This window comes from Oratosquilla oratoria, chromosome 11, assembly GCF_046742065.1.
Source record: "Oratosquilla oratoria isolate Oo_2021 chromosome 11, ASM4674206v1, whole genome shotgun sequence".
NCBI lineage: Eukaryota > Metazoa > Arthropoda > Malacostraca > Stomatopoda > Squillidae > Oratosquilla > Oratosquilla oratoria.
Window position 1 is genome coordinate 64318676 of NC_134787.1, and position 14593 is coordinate 64333268.

General features: G+C 38.6%; 2 protein-coding genes across 2 annotated transcripts; one reads left to right on the top strand and one right to left on the bottom strand.

The window, feature by feature from the left end:
- Positions 1-1542: 1542 nt before the first annotated feature.
- LOC143029886 (uncharacterized) lies at positions 1543-11302 on the bottom strand. Its single transcript, XM_076193055.1, has 2 exons — positions 11195-11302; positions 1543-3026 (listed from the first exon to the last, which is right to left on the bottom strand). The coding sequence occupies exon 2, from the start codon at positions 2914-2916 to the stop codon at positions 1546-1548; it is 1371 nt and encodes a 456-aa protein (XP_076049170.1). The 5' UTR covers positions 2917-3026; positions 11195-11302; the 3' UTR covers positions 1543-1545.
- Positions 6032-7814, top strand: LOC143030070 (uncharacterized). The gene is made up of 3 exons (XM_076193273.1): positions 6032-6270; positions 6613-6838; positions 6979-7814. Exons 1-3 carry the CDS (start codon positions 6032-6034, stop codon positions 7654-7656), a joined length of 1143 nt encoding a protein of 380 aa, XP_076049388.1. The 3' UTR covers positions 7657-7814.
- Positions 11303-14593: the final 3291 nt, after the last annotated feature.

Genomic DNA, 14593 nt, shown 5'->3' on the forward strand with positions numbered 1-14593 from the left:
AATTTAAGAATGCATTATCGTTTCAATTAATATACAATAAGATGACAAATTTTACATCTTGATATCCATCCTTATAAATCGTCCAACAAAACTACTTTACTGGTGTGTGTATGACATTGCCACAGCGCCGTTACTTACATATCAATATTTTCACAAATCACAATGACCAACATTACTTAGATTTTGGTCTAGTTGTTTTATCTGGTCACAAGATTTGGAAGGGGGGGGGGATAGGCCAGGTGGCCACCGTGATAATATTTCAATATAACTCCATAACATTATACGTTTGGGCTCACGTGACCTGAATCTGAACACGACTTACTCTAGGAACTTGATCTCACTCAAATAAGTGATGTGAGTTTCGTTGTTTAAAGGCCTGACCAGACGAGCGGGCCTGATTGGCGGGCATGCCCGTTAACGGGCATATTTGACGGGCAAACGGTCAAGTTGCCCGAGTACTCGTCGAGCGAAATCACTAAGGCCCGATAGCTGGAGCTTCGACCCTGCCAAACGCAAGTTAATGTCGTGAGCCCACAGCAGCCAATCTTTATACCATATTCGTTTCTTATTCTTTAGACACAAAGCAATTATCACGGTGTACAATATCTTCTTGAAAATGCTAGGCGCCATGCTTGTCGTACCGCACTCCACACGCTACTGACATCAATTCAGGCGTGTGGACAACATGCAAGGGCGCGCCCGGCAATGGGTATTAAAAGAATTAGGTGGGGTGAGATATTGAACATGCCCTTGTTTTGTTCAATTGTGTTACTTCCTTGTATGATGGCTGCTTCCAAACATTTTCTACTGATCTTGTCGGGTTCATGTACTAGAAGTTCTGCATCTTCCCAGTCCATCAAGTGGTTGCTGCTGTTCCTATGTGCATCACACGCGTTGGTGATGATATGGCGGACATCGTATCGGTAAGCTCGTATCCGGGTTTTTAAATCGCGTGATGTTTCCTCAATGTAGGATTTTTCACATCCCCGAACACGGAATCCGATAAACGTCGGCTTTATTTTTTGGCGTTTTGTCGATGTTTATTTTCGTCTATTACTTGAAAAAGCTGTAACAAGCGAGACGTCGTACTGCCACTTTCAAACGGACTTTTATGAAATGTGCAATCACAGTATATGTGGACCCAGTGATATGCACCGATATAATGGGAGAGCTAGTATTCTTAACCCACAGGTCATTAAAACAGAGGCATTATATAAACAAACAGTGTGTCGCATTCACACAGTTCCAGTCTTATGAAATGGGTTATCACGCGACTTTTGAAAAGAATCTCGTGAGAAAGCTGCATGTAGGTTTCGCTGGAAATGCTCCTCTCCTGTGTGGGTAAGCACGTGACGTTTGAGAGAAATATTTCATGCGAAAGCTGCAAATCCTCTCACGAATTTGTTCAAATTATCTTTTTGTGGGAAAGCTGTGTCGCACAGTTTACACTAGAAAGTCTTCATTCTTGTGTGGGTCACTATGCGAGCTTTGAGATTACTCCTTCGTGAGAAAGTTCTATTGCACAGGTCACATTTGAAAGACCCCTCACGTATGTGTCTTTGTGTGATTTTTTAAATCACCCTTTCGCATGAAAGCAGAATCACACAGGTCACACTGGAAAGGCTTCTCTCCTGTGTGGATAACCATGTGACATTTGAGATTACTCTTTTGTGAGAAAACTGCACCGCACAGGTCACACTTGAAAGGCTTCTCTCCTGTGTGGGTAACCGTATGGCGTTTGAGAAGATTCCTTTGTGAGAAAACTGCACTGCACAGGTCACACTTGAAAGGCCTCTCTTGAGTGTGACTCATTATATGTTTTTTTAGAACACCCTTACTTGTGAAAGCAGAATCACACATGTCACATTGAAAAGGCTTCTCTCCTGTGTGGGTCATCATGTGAACTTTGAGATTACCCTTTTGTGAGAAAGTAGAATCACACAGGTCACATTGAAAAGGCTTCTCTCCTGTGTGGGTCGTCATGTGAACTTTGAGATTACCCTTTTGTGAGAAAGTTGAATCGCACAGGTCACACCTGAAAGGCTTCTCACTAGAATGGGTCGTTATATGTCTTTTGAGATCACTTTTACGCGAGAAAGCAGAATCGCACAGGTCACACTGAAAAGGCTTCTCTCTTGTGTGGGTTAACATGTGACATTCAAGACGACTCTTTTTTATGAAAGCTGAATCGCACAGGTCGCATTTGAAAGGCCTCTCGCCAGTATGGGTCATCATATGTCGGGAAAATACACCCTTTTGTGAGAAAGTAGAATCACACAGATCACACTGGAAACAGTTCTCTCCAGTGTGGGTCATAACATGATATTTCAGATTACTCTTTCGTGAGAAGGCTGCATCACACAGGTCACATTGGAAGGGCTTCTCAGGAGTGTGGGTCATATGGGTCATTATATGATTTTTTAGATTCCTTTTACCCGAGAAAGCAGAATTACACAGGTCACACTGAAAAGGCTTCTCTCCTGTGTGGGTCATCATGTGAACGTTGAGATTACCCTTTTGGGAGAAAGCTGAATCGCACAGTTCACACCTGAAAGGCCTCTCATTAGAATGGGTCATTAAATGTTTTTTGAGATCACCTTTACGCAAGAAAGCAGAATCGCACAGGCCACAATGAAAAGGCTTCTCTCCTGTGTGGGTCATCATATGAACTTTGAAATTACCCTTTTGTGAGAAAGCTGAATCGCACAGGTCACACCTGAAAGGCTTTTCACAAGTGTGGGTCGTTATATGTCTTTTCAGATCACTTTTACGCGAGAAAGCAGAATCGCACAGGTCACACTGAAAAGGCTTCTCTCCTGTGTAGGTCACTGCGGAATGTTTGAGGTCACCATTTCTTGTGAAAGATTTATCACATAGGTCCCATTGGAAAGGCTTTTCTCCAGTGTGTGTCATCATGTATTTGACTCATGAGGTAGCTGTACTTCAGATATTACGCCAGACCGTATAAGAAACATACGGAATCTGGTGATAGTTCTTCCTAAGAAATTTTGATAGTTATCCTTGTCCTGAAAAATGTAATTATAAGATCCATATATAATTCTTTGATATTTTGTAATAACAACGATCATAACGTAAGCAGGCATGAACTGCTATCAAATGTGTATAATGGAATAGCTAGTGTTTTAAGCTTTTCAACCCAGAAGTCACTGAAACACATTGTTTACACAAGCCCGACCATCTTTTAGGAAGCCTGGAACATCTCCCTATTCGGTAGTGACATCCCTGAAATATATATATATATATATATATATATATATATATATATATATATATATATATGTGTGTGTGTGTGTGTGTGTGTGTGTGGGTGTGTGTGAGAGAGAGAGAGAGAGAGAGAGAGAGAGAGAGAGAGAGAGAGAGGAATGTCTGGAGGAAGGGCGGGAGAGGACTGAAGATAGGGGTGAATGGAGAGGGGTTGTGTATAGATGATGCTGTGATGCATGAGGGGGAGTGGGTGGGGGATGGGGGGGTGAAGAAATATATATGAGAAAAAAATTGATGCAGCCCGAAGGGATTTCTCCCTGTCTTCTCCTTTTCTGCATGGGAGACGGAGAGGGGAGGGTCGCCGAATTTATGAAGCGGCCTTGCTGTGGATGTGCTGTGTCTTGCGACACTGCTTCTGATTCAGAGCAGTGGACAGGATGCAGGGATGACCCGTCATCCAGGAGGTGCCAAGATAAGAGGGAGGGAGTGGGGTGGAGGGGAGTGGAATATATAGGAAATGGAATGGGTGGGAGGTGTTTCTATGTCTTCTTCTTTTTGGCTGACCCCCGTGTAAGAGGAAAAGCCTTCTGCTAATCCTACTTTGTATGTTTCATTCCCGTAGATAGTTATGCGGTGATGTCAGCTGCAATATCCGTACCTGTAAACTTAACATACACATGGAAATGTTTATAATAGTTCATAAACATATTCTATAGAGTATAAACGGCCGATGAGGTGTAAACATGGAGTGTGCTGCCACCGTGTGAGCACTTAGTGAAGCTTGCGGGTGGCGCGGGGGTGGCGGAAGAGGCAGCGGGGTGTTTGAATGTTCGGTTGAGATCCAAATACGTTCGGTTGAAGCGATGGCTACCGTATTGAGAAAATGTTCGGTTAATGCGATTATTCGGTTAAAACGCGTTCGGATAAGCGCGAGTTTACTGTAACATTAATTTCAAATATATCAAATTCAAGCAACATAAATTGAGATGGTGGAGGAGGAGGGGGAGGAGGAAGAGAGGCAAGGCACGTTCATTCTGTCGTTTGTGCCATGTAAACAATGGACGCAGCGTCATGCGTAAGTATCGTTTGAACTACGGAGAGCGCGCTAAACTAAAAAAATTCACTATTTTTTTTTTTTTTACCATTTTTTTTTACAATCGGTTCAAACGTAAAATCGAAAAAACGTAAAACGAATGAACGTAAGTAGAGGAGCGTCTGTACTTATAAAAGTCTGATAATCTTGTTTGTCATCACGCTTGCTTGCTTGAAACCGTCACCCAGCCAATCAGAAGAAGAGATATTACGTCACGACTGAGGACCAGCCAATCAGAAGAAGAGATATGATGTCACGACTGAGGACCAGCCAATCATAAGAAGAGATCAGAAGAGATATGACGTCACGACTGAGGACTAGCCAATCAGAAGAGATATGACGTCACGACATCAGCTCTCTGGGTCCTAAGGAACCCCAGCTCTGAGGGCGTGACGTCACGACTGCTAATTTTCCAATTTGCCAATTTTTTAATTTCCAATTTTCCGATTACATATTTTCTGACTATTAATATTCAAAATTTTAATATTCATTATTTAAAAGTATAGCCAACTCCTGAATTAGCATCTATGAGGTATAATGAGTATATTAAAATATTACGTAGTGTTCCAAGCAACGACATGACGTCACAATTTTCCGATTACATATTTTATGACCATTAATATCTAAAATTTTCATATTCAGTATCTAAAAGTATAGTCAACTCCTGAATTAGCATCTATGAGGCATAATGAGTTTATTAAAATATTACGAACCGTATGAATCATATGATGTGTATTTTTCCAAGCAACGATATGACGTCACAATCTTCAGCATTTCACTTCTTATAACTAATCAAGTCACTGCCTTCGTCTACTAAATAGAGGTAAGAGCTCTAAATTATACTCAATTTGATATAGAAACTTATTTTCCGTGATTTATACTATACGGTGATAGTGACATGGTATATCTATCATAAAGTTTATATTTAAAAACGTTGCTACTCACTCAAGTCCCATGGGACTCCCTGAATGGTAATGAGTGGGAGTGGGATTGGGATTGGGAGTGGGATGACGAGACGTGACATAACATAAGCATAATTAAGGAGGCTCTCCTTATTTAATTTCTTGAGACTGCCTATATCCAGTTTACTTTCCTTCGAGAGAGCACGAGGACCGCACACAACTGGTAAGTTTTAAGCTAATAGTAACCTGCTTTAAAAAGAGGAGCCATTTAAGATTTTATTTGACCCAACGGGTCACGGGTGGTCTAGTATCTATCTATATATATATATCTATATATATATATATATATATATATGTTACGCATAATGTGGATAATTGCCTAATGTGAACATTAGGCCGGAAAATTGCCTAATATGTACATTAGGCAACTTAATTTGCGCAATGTTCACAATAGGCAAAACACTTGCCTAATGTTCACTTTAAGCAAGATTTTCATATTAGGCAAGGGTATTTTGCCTAATGTTGACTGAATGACGAGGCCGCGCCAGCTGAAGTTTGTGCGTGTGTTTTACCCAATGGACGGTCGCGGCGCTGAGCCGGCTGGCCGGTAGTCTGGCAGCCACAGCAGCAGAGAGCAGGTGTGTGCTCTGGCGCCCAAGTCGTTCTCATTGTTCTTATTGTTCTTAAAATGCTTATTTCTTTTACTGCTTGCCATTATCTAATATGAATTGAATAACTAATCACTGTCCTATTTCCAGACTAGGTATTTTCTTTATCTTGTCTTGTTTGTTTCAGTTTGTGTTTATGCACTATGGATCAAGCTGCCTTTGAACGTAAGCTGCGTCAAACACTGGAAGGCAAGGCTGAGAATGCAGTCATCCAGCCCACCATCCAACGTCATAAGTACATCCGGGATTTGCTAAGAATAAATTCTTATGGAGCTCATTCTGCATTTGACTATAACCTCAAGAAACGCTATGAAGTCCTGCGTGTTGGCAATGCTGACCGACTCATTCGGAAAAGAAAAGATAAAAATGAACATGAGTTCAAGTTTGTGGCATCTCTAGAAGAAGTGTTTGGTATTGTTAAAACAGACCATGAAGCAATTGGCCATGGAGGTGGTAATAAAAAAAAAAAAAAAAAAAAAAAAAAAAAAAAAAAATTGTGGAAGTGAAAAAGAAATGGTCAAACATCACACAAGAAGTATGCTACCTCTACATTTCATTCTGTGAGCACTGCCATCGAAAGAAAGCTAGAAAAATTCCAAAGGGTTTGGTAGTAAAACCAGTACGCAGTCATGGTATCCTTTCAAGATGCCAGGCAGATCTTATTAATTTTCAAACATTACCTGATGGAGACTTCAAGTATATCATGACATGCAAATCATTTCAGCAAATTTTGTGCGTTGCGGCGACTTACATCAAAAAGAGCAGAAGAGGTTGCAGCAAATCTGCTAGATATTTTACTGACATTTGGAGCACCTGCTATTTTACAGTCTGACAATGGACGGGAGTTTGTCAATGCCATAATTGCCGAACTTTCAGTGCTATGGCCAGAGCTGAAGTTGGTGACTGGACGTCATCCTCAAAGCCAAGGTGCTGTTGAACGTCTAAATGGAGTGATACAGGACAACCTGACTATTTGGATGAGGGAAAACAACAGCAGAAAATGGTCAGTAGGTCTCAAATTTGTTCAGTGGCAAGATAATATCAGCCACCATGAAACAACTGGCCACAGCCCATTCAAAATTACATTTAGACAAGATCCGCAGGTTGGATTAGGGTCATCTATCCTGCCAAGTACAGCCTCTGTAATGTTTTTACTGAGGAAGATCTTGAGTCATTTCTTGAATCAGAGACAGGAGCAGCGGCAGAAGTAGAGACAGGTGCCGAAGCAGAAGCAGAAACAGGAGCAGCGGCAGAAGCAGTGACAAGAGCAGCGGCCGCAACAGAGACAGGAGCAGTAGAAGGAGAGACAGAGGTAGAAGCAGAGACAGGGGCAGTAGCAGGAGCAGAGACAGAAATAGAAGCAGAGACAGCGACAGCGACAGAAGCAGAAGTAGAAGCAGAGACAGGGGCAGTAGCAGGAGCAGAGACAGAAATAGAAGCAGAGACAGGGGTAGTGACAGAAGCAGATGCAGAGACAGAAACAGTAGCTACGAATTTCCAAAAGATCCCTGTTTCAGCTACTCTAGGGCAATCCAAGACAGCAACACGGATGACAAGACGCGGCAAATACCTGCTCAAACCATTGTCTGTTGGTCAGTGTGCTACGCTGAGGGTTCCAGATGTCGATCGCGGTCCAACAGATCCTAAAAATCTGTTAGTGGTCGTCCTTAAGGAAAATGATGGACTTCACACTGTAGGTTGTCGGGAGGGCATTATTGGGCCAAAATTTACAGCACCTGATCTATGTGCAATCAAACAGCCCCTGTGAAAGCCTGTAGAGGTTCCCGATATCTGCCTATCAATCAGAACTGCGACAGCAAGAGGCACTGGTGGGCAAGGCTATGTAAAGTGCCAGTGTACGACACAGTGTACTTCACAACGGTGCAGCTGCCTTAGAAAAAAGCTCAAGTGCAACTCGCGCTGTCACCCGGGCAGATCATGTAAAAATTTGTGATTGAAAACAAACTGGCAAATTGTTTTCATTGTGTTTTGCATGTGTTCAAATACATTGGAATTATTTAAATTGCATTATTTGTAGCTTCTGTGGATTTTCTGTTCGATTAATTTTCATTGTTTAGATTAGGTTGTCTGTTTGATTAATTTTCATCGTTTAGATTAGGCAGTTTGTTTTCATTGTGTTTTGCATGTGTTCAAATACGTTGGAATTCTTTAAATTACATTATTTGTGGCTTCTGTGGGTTGTCTGTTCGATTAATTTTCATTGTTTAGATTAGGTTGTCTGTTCGATTAATTTTCATTGTTTAGATTAGGCAGTCCAATTCACATCGGGCAAAATTGGGCGGCATAATGTGAACAATAGGCATTTTTTGCCTAATGTTAACAAATTGTAAACTTTATGCAAACTGCTTGCCTAATGTAAACATTAGGCAATTTTCTGCCTAATGTGAACATTAGGCAATTATCCACATTACGCGTAACATATATATACACACAAAGGATTACAAAGGCGGAGCATGCCGACAGGAGACCTTTTGGTTCATATCTAGGTCGGATGCGAAAAAAAATCATAGTAATAATAAATGAATAAATAAAAACTATAATAATGTAAATAACAAATAAGATACATAAATAAATGCATAGGTATAGTTAAATAATAAACAAACAGGTAAATAGAAAATAATAATAGACAGATAACTAATAATAAATGAGAATCAAACAGACAAATGATAAAACAAAAACAAATATACAATAAATGATAATCATTGCAGTATCTTGCTTAGGTGTTTATCTAAATGATTCTTAAAGATTTGAACTGAACTACATTGCACTGCCTCTGCAGAAAGTTTATTCTATTCATTAACTACACGGTTGGCGAAGTTGTTTCTACCCACTTCCAAATTGAATCTATTTCCGGACAGTTTGACACATATATATACATATATAATATACATATATATATTACATATATATATATATATATATATATATATATATATATATATATATAGCCAGGTAGGATATTTTCTTGTAGGCAGATGAGGTTAAAAGCTATTGAAGATTCATTTTTGATTATCTTCTTGCGTATAGTCTCTATACGACGAACATTTGACTTATAATTTTCTGTAAGTTTGCTTAGGAGATCTCTTATCTTGGCCGACGTTTCGAAACTCTCTTGTTCCATCTTCAAGGGCGAATTCTGGATTCTGGATTCCTAGGAAAGACCACCCGCTTGCGCGGGATAGTTTTTGTGGGAGGGGAAGAATGTCTGTAAGAAAATGAAAAGACAGTAGCGTATAAAAGAGGGCTATTGCCACCGGGCGAATTGCGAGCGATTAGGGGCTTGTTGGTGGTCGTGGCTCGGGAGAACTGGACTGGGAGCTTGGACGGCGGCGTCAATGGCGGGAGGTAGAGCAGATTATATCACCAGAAGTTCAGAAAATGGTAGGAGACGTAGTTGGAGAGAAAGGTGGAAAAACGGAAAAATCTTTAGTGGGAGGTAAATTGAAATGAGAAGATGTAGTATAAGAGAAAGTTAGAAAGGAAGCGAATTTTAGTCGAAGAAAAAGTAAGTGTAGATGTTTTATGCGTGGGACGTGGCTATGTTCGTGAGAGGTGTGTGTGTGTAACTTACGGGAAGTGAGTAGATTTCACTTCCCGCGTGTAGAGGGCGTTCCTGATTAGCCCCAGGTAAGGCATGAGAACTCCTGTTTTACCCCAGGTTAGGTTTGAGCTGTTTGTATATTCTTGTAGCCTGTCAGTTAATGGGCTACATGCGATATTATTATTATTATTATTGTTGTGTCAAGTGTTCTGCGCTGATTATATATGGGATGTGCGGATCATGGACACTATATCGTGGAAAATTTGGATGCTCATTGGTTAATGGTAGCCAATGAGCGTGCGTTGTTTTAATTCGCGGTGGGCTCTCCGATTAAGCGATGCGATGGGGTTCGTTGGCCTCTTAGCACTCACTCTTTTCATAGATGGCAAGATCTGTAGGTCTTCCACCTGGATGTTGATTGATGGCTGCTTTGCTTGGATATAGAGTGCTTCAAGGAGTAGCAACCTTCGGTGATCTCTTTCTCTGTCAATGATTGTGGTATTGTGATCCAGATCTTTTCTTATTAATGGTCTGTTAAGTCCCACTACACTGCTCAGATATTATAAATGAACTTAATATAGTACATACATACAAACCAATAGGCCCTTTCTCCCATAAAAACAGGGTATCCGAGTCAAATTATATACCTTTCATTCATCCCACACTCTTTTGTTGTTCTTTCTAGTTTAGCTATGTAGTACTTGTGCACTGCTGGTCTCGTATTTGTTTAGTTGTGGGTTCATACCCCGCACTTGCCTCCTACTCCGAGCAGTGACGGTTATCTTTCCCAGAAGTACAAGTGCATGATAGAGCAAAAGCGATGGCTTTGGCTGCAGCAAAGAGCCTCCTGGTGTGGGCCTCATCCGACTCCTTCTCTATGGTAAAATTTCCATATAGGCCCACCACCCGTCCACTATTCAGTGATGTAAGATTGTTTGAAAGTATGATTCATGTGAATCTAATGTTGATTCCTACTGCTGGCGATATATCTTCCAATGGGCACTCCTAATTAATTTAGGTAGAAATGATACTAAACGCCACTACAAAGCTATGAAATATTGATTTCTAACATCTTTCAGTATGAAGTAAATCACTCTATCAACCTATCCTAACCAGTCATCACCTTAATATACATGGGGTTACGTTAGACTCACCCCCCGTCCTCCCACACCCACCTCCATACCAATACAAGCAGGTGAAATTGCTCATTGTGTTGTTATAATAATAATTATAATAATAATAAGTTTACTTGGCACTGAATCAATATACATGAAGTGCAGATAATGAAAAGAACATGGTTGGACTTCAATTGAGCTACTTGAATGTGTGATGAAGTCGTGCAATGTGTCAATCTCATTCATAAATTTGAGACAACATAAGTCAGTTTTAATTTATGTTTAATGACGCTATTTATGAACCTTCTAGTATAATAGTAATCTGATTGTATTTTAGGAAGCAACGATTCCTATTGTGAGACAGGGCTTTCACTGTATTTGGAGTAATCGAAGCACAAATTTTATATGTAATCCCTATAGACCGCGAATAAAGTTGCATTAGAAACGTGTTCACAAATTTGCGAGAATGTAAATGTTAAATGAGCCTATTACCAAGCCTTCATTCTGCCTCCGAAATTGGCAGTGGCCATATTTGACCGGAACCCCATAAAGCCAAGGAACACACAAGAAATATACCCTCTGACACACAATGAATACATGTACACAACTGACGAGTACTTGCTAATTACCTGTATGACTGCTGTACTTTCAAATTCGATGACACTTCTGGATTCCTTATGTCCCAAGAATCTTGCCAGCTTTTACATAAGCGTCGATACGAATTGACAATGTTTACTTATGGTCTTACAAAACTTGAGGTTTGATATAGAAAACTCAAATACACATTTTATTAAGGGGTGACTTCTCTTAATTTACTGGCACTGAGAACAATATAATTTTTTTCCCGAGGTATCAAAAGTCGATGGAGTCGTATATCGTTACAATTCCAAGATTTATTTTCAAATATCCTTTGGGTACTGACATGAGTGAGTGGCATCGTAAGGGGCCTTCTAGATAGCCATTTCGTTCTTGTCAATCGTTTTGTTATATTCAGGAATAAAGTGGCTGAGAATATGGATTTTTTTTGTATACATATATATTGCAGTGTTCGCAGTATTGACCCTTTACAAGGCACTCATATAATTATACATTCAAAATGTCTAATACAAGCTAATTCTAAAATCTTTACTTGTGTGATTGTTGTTTGAATTTCACACACACATGATAATATATATTATATATATATATATATATATATATATATATATATATATATATATATATATATATATATATATATATATATATATATATATGTAGAGATATTGGGACAAATTATGGGAAAAGTGGAGGAGGAAACACGGGTCTTTATATGAATATAGGGTTTATTCCTGACCAGTTTCGCTTACAATAGTTATTGTAAGCGAAACCGGTCAGGAATAAACCCGATATTCAGATAAAGACCCGTGTTTCCTCCTCCACCTTTCCCATAATATATATATATATATATATATATATATATATATATATATATATATATATATATATATATATATATATATATATGTGTGTGTGTGTGTGTGTGTGTATTTACCTAGTTGTATTTACCTAGTTGTATTTTACGGGAAGGGGAGCTATGCTCGTGGGGTCCCGTCTTCATATCTCATTTTATCTAAACTATTTTTAAATTCATGTATTGTTTTTGCAAACACCACTTTCTCATCTAACTTGTTCCAACTGTCTATTACTCTGTGAGGAAAGCTGTTCTTTTTCAAATCTCTTCTATAGCTGTCTTTTTTTATTTTCTTTCCGTGTCCTCTTGTATTTCTGTCATCCCATTTGATCAGATTCTCTCTATCAGTAATTTCTATGCCTTTCAAGATTCTGTAAATAGCTATCAAATCTCCTCTCTCTCTTCTTTGCTCTAGTGTCTGTAGTTTAAGTTTTTGTAGTCTCTCTTCATATGATAGTTTTGAGAGTGTTGGTGCCAATTTTGTAATTGCTCTTTGTATTCTTTCAAGTTTTTTTATACATTTTTTTGTACTTGGTGACCATATCGTTGCTGCATATTCCAATCTTGGTCTTATCAGGGTGATTAGGATTTTCCTCACCATTTCTTCATCCAGGTATGTAAATGTCACTTTGATTGTTCTTATTAAATTATAAGTTTCTCCAAAAATCTTATTTATATGTTTCTCAGGTGACATATTATTCATAACAATGACTCCCAGGTCCTTCTCATTTTCTACTTTTTTTATTCCTTCTTTTCCCAAATTATATGATCCTGTTATTCTGTTTTTGCTTTTTTCCAAATTCCATTATACTACACTTTTTTGTATTGAACTCCATCTCCCACTTCCTACTCCATTCTTGTACTTTATTTAGATCTCTCTGTAGTGATTCACAATCTTCTTCAGTTTTCACTCTTTTCAGTAGTTTTGCATCATCTGCAAAGAAGCTCATATAGCTTTCAATTCCTTCATCCATATCATTAATATATATAGCAAACATTATTGGGGCCAGAACTGTTCCCTGCGGGACACCGCTTATTACTTCATTCCATTTTGAGTGCTGGTTTCTTATCACTACTCTCATTTTTCTTTCTTGCAAAAAGTCTTCCATCCAATTTAGCAATTTACCTTGTATTCCTCCTTCATATTCTAATTTCTTAAGCAACTTCTTATGTGGTACTTTGTCAAAAGCTTTTTTTAGGTCTAGAAATGCACAATCAGCCCATCCATCTCTTTCTTGTATTATATCTATTAGCCTTGAATAGAAACATATTAAATTGGTGACGCATGATCGTCCTTGTCTGAATCCAAATTGCCTTGGATTTAGTACGTTGTTTTTTTCCAAGTATTTTACCCATCTACTTTTGATAATTCTTTCACAAATTTTTGCTATTGTACTTGTTAGAGAGACTGGTCTATAGTTGGTAGGTTCTTCTTTATTTCCTCCTTTATATATAGGTATTATATTTGCTTTTTTCCAATCTTCTGGAACTTTTCCTTCTTTTAAGGAACTGCTTATTATGCTATGTATTTTGTCTGCCAGTTCATTCCTGCATTCTTTCAGAATCCAGTTTGCTATTTCATCTGGCCCATGCAATTTTCTGACATCAAAATTACCCAAGTGTGTCAATATTTCATTCTTTGTTACTTCTATTTCTTCCATAGGGGGGACTTTTTCTTTCCACTCAATCTCTTCAGGTTGTATATTTTCCCTTGTAAACACTGATTTAAAATGTTTGTTCATAATTTCTGCCATTTCCATTTCCTCAGTGTATTCAACTCCTCCTTGTCTTAATTTCTCCAAATCTTGTTTGTTTTTCAGTTTATTGTTTACAAATCTGTAGAATAGTTTTGGTTGATCTTTACATTTTTCTATAACATCTTTTTCATAATTTCTTTTTTCCTCTCTGCACTTTTGTACATATTCATTTCTATAACCAGTATATATTTTCCATTTTTCAGGTCTTCTGTCTTTTTTCCATCTGGTCCAGGCTGTGTCTCTTTTGTCTTTTAACTCCCTACAACTTTTGTTGTACCAGCATTTTACATATTCTTTTTCTTGTTTTTGTCTTGGGACATACTTGTCCACTCCTTTTTTGTAAATTTTTGTCAAAATATTCCATTTCTCTTCCACTGATGTTTCTTCTTTGTATATTTCTTCCCAGTTTTCTTGTTGGAAGAATTCTCTTATTTTATCAAAGTTTGTTTTTTCATACATCATTCTTCCTTTTCTATATTGTTCATTTCTTTTCATATATTTTTCTTCATTAAGTTCCAGTTCAATCAATATGTGGTCACTTTTACCTATTGGTGTTTTATATTCAATCTTGTCCACTATTCTAGGTTCAGATGTAATTATTAGGTCTAGCCTTGATGGTTCTTCTTCATTTCTATACCTAGTGTTCTCTTGTATCCATTGTGTCATTGAATGGTCAGTAATCATCTCAAGTAGAGCATTTCCCCATGAGTCATCACCACTCTTTACTGTCATTTCTTCCCAGCAGATTTCTTTGCAATTAAAGTCGCCCATCATAACTATTCTTCCTCCGTCTTCCATTATTTTAGTTAATGCTATCT

Bases quoted from the DNA above. Each gene is read 5' to 3' on its own strand.
- LOC143029886 (XM_076193055.1), bottom strand. From the start codon at position 2,916: ATGATGACACACACTGGAGAAAAGCCTTTCCAATGGGACCTATGTGAT.
- LOC143030070 (XM_076193273.1), top strand. From the start codon at position 6,032: ATGGATCAAGCTGCCTTTGAACGTAAGCTGCGTCAAACACTGGAAGGC. The intron at 6,271-6,612 runs GTTTGTGGCATC...AAATCATTTCAG, and splicing joins AAAAATGAACATGAGTTCAA to CAAATTTTGTGCGTTGCGGC. The intron at 6,839-6,978 runs GTGATACAGGAC...AATTACATTTAG, and splicing joins CTGTTGAACGTCTAAATGGA to ACAAGATCCGCAGGTTGGAT.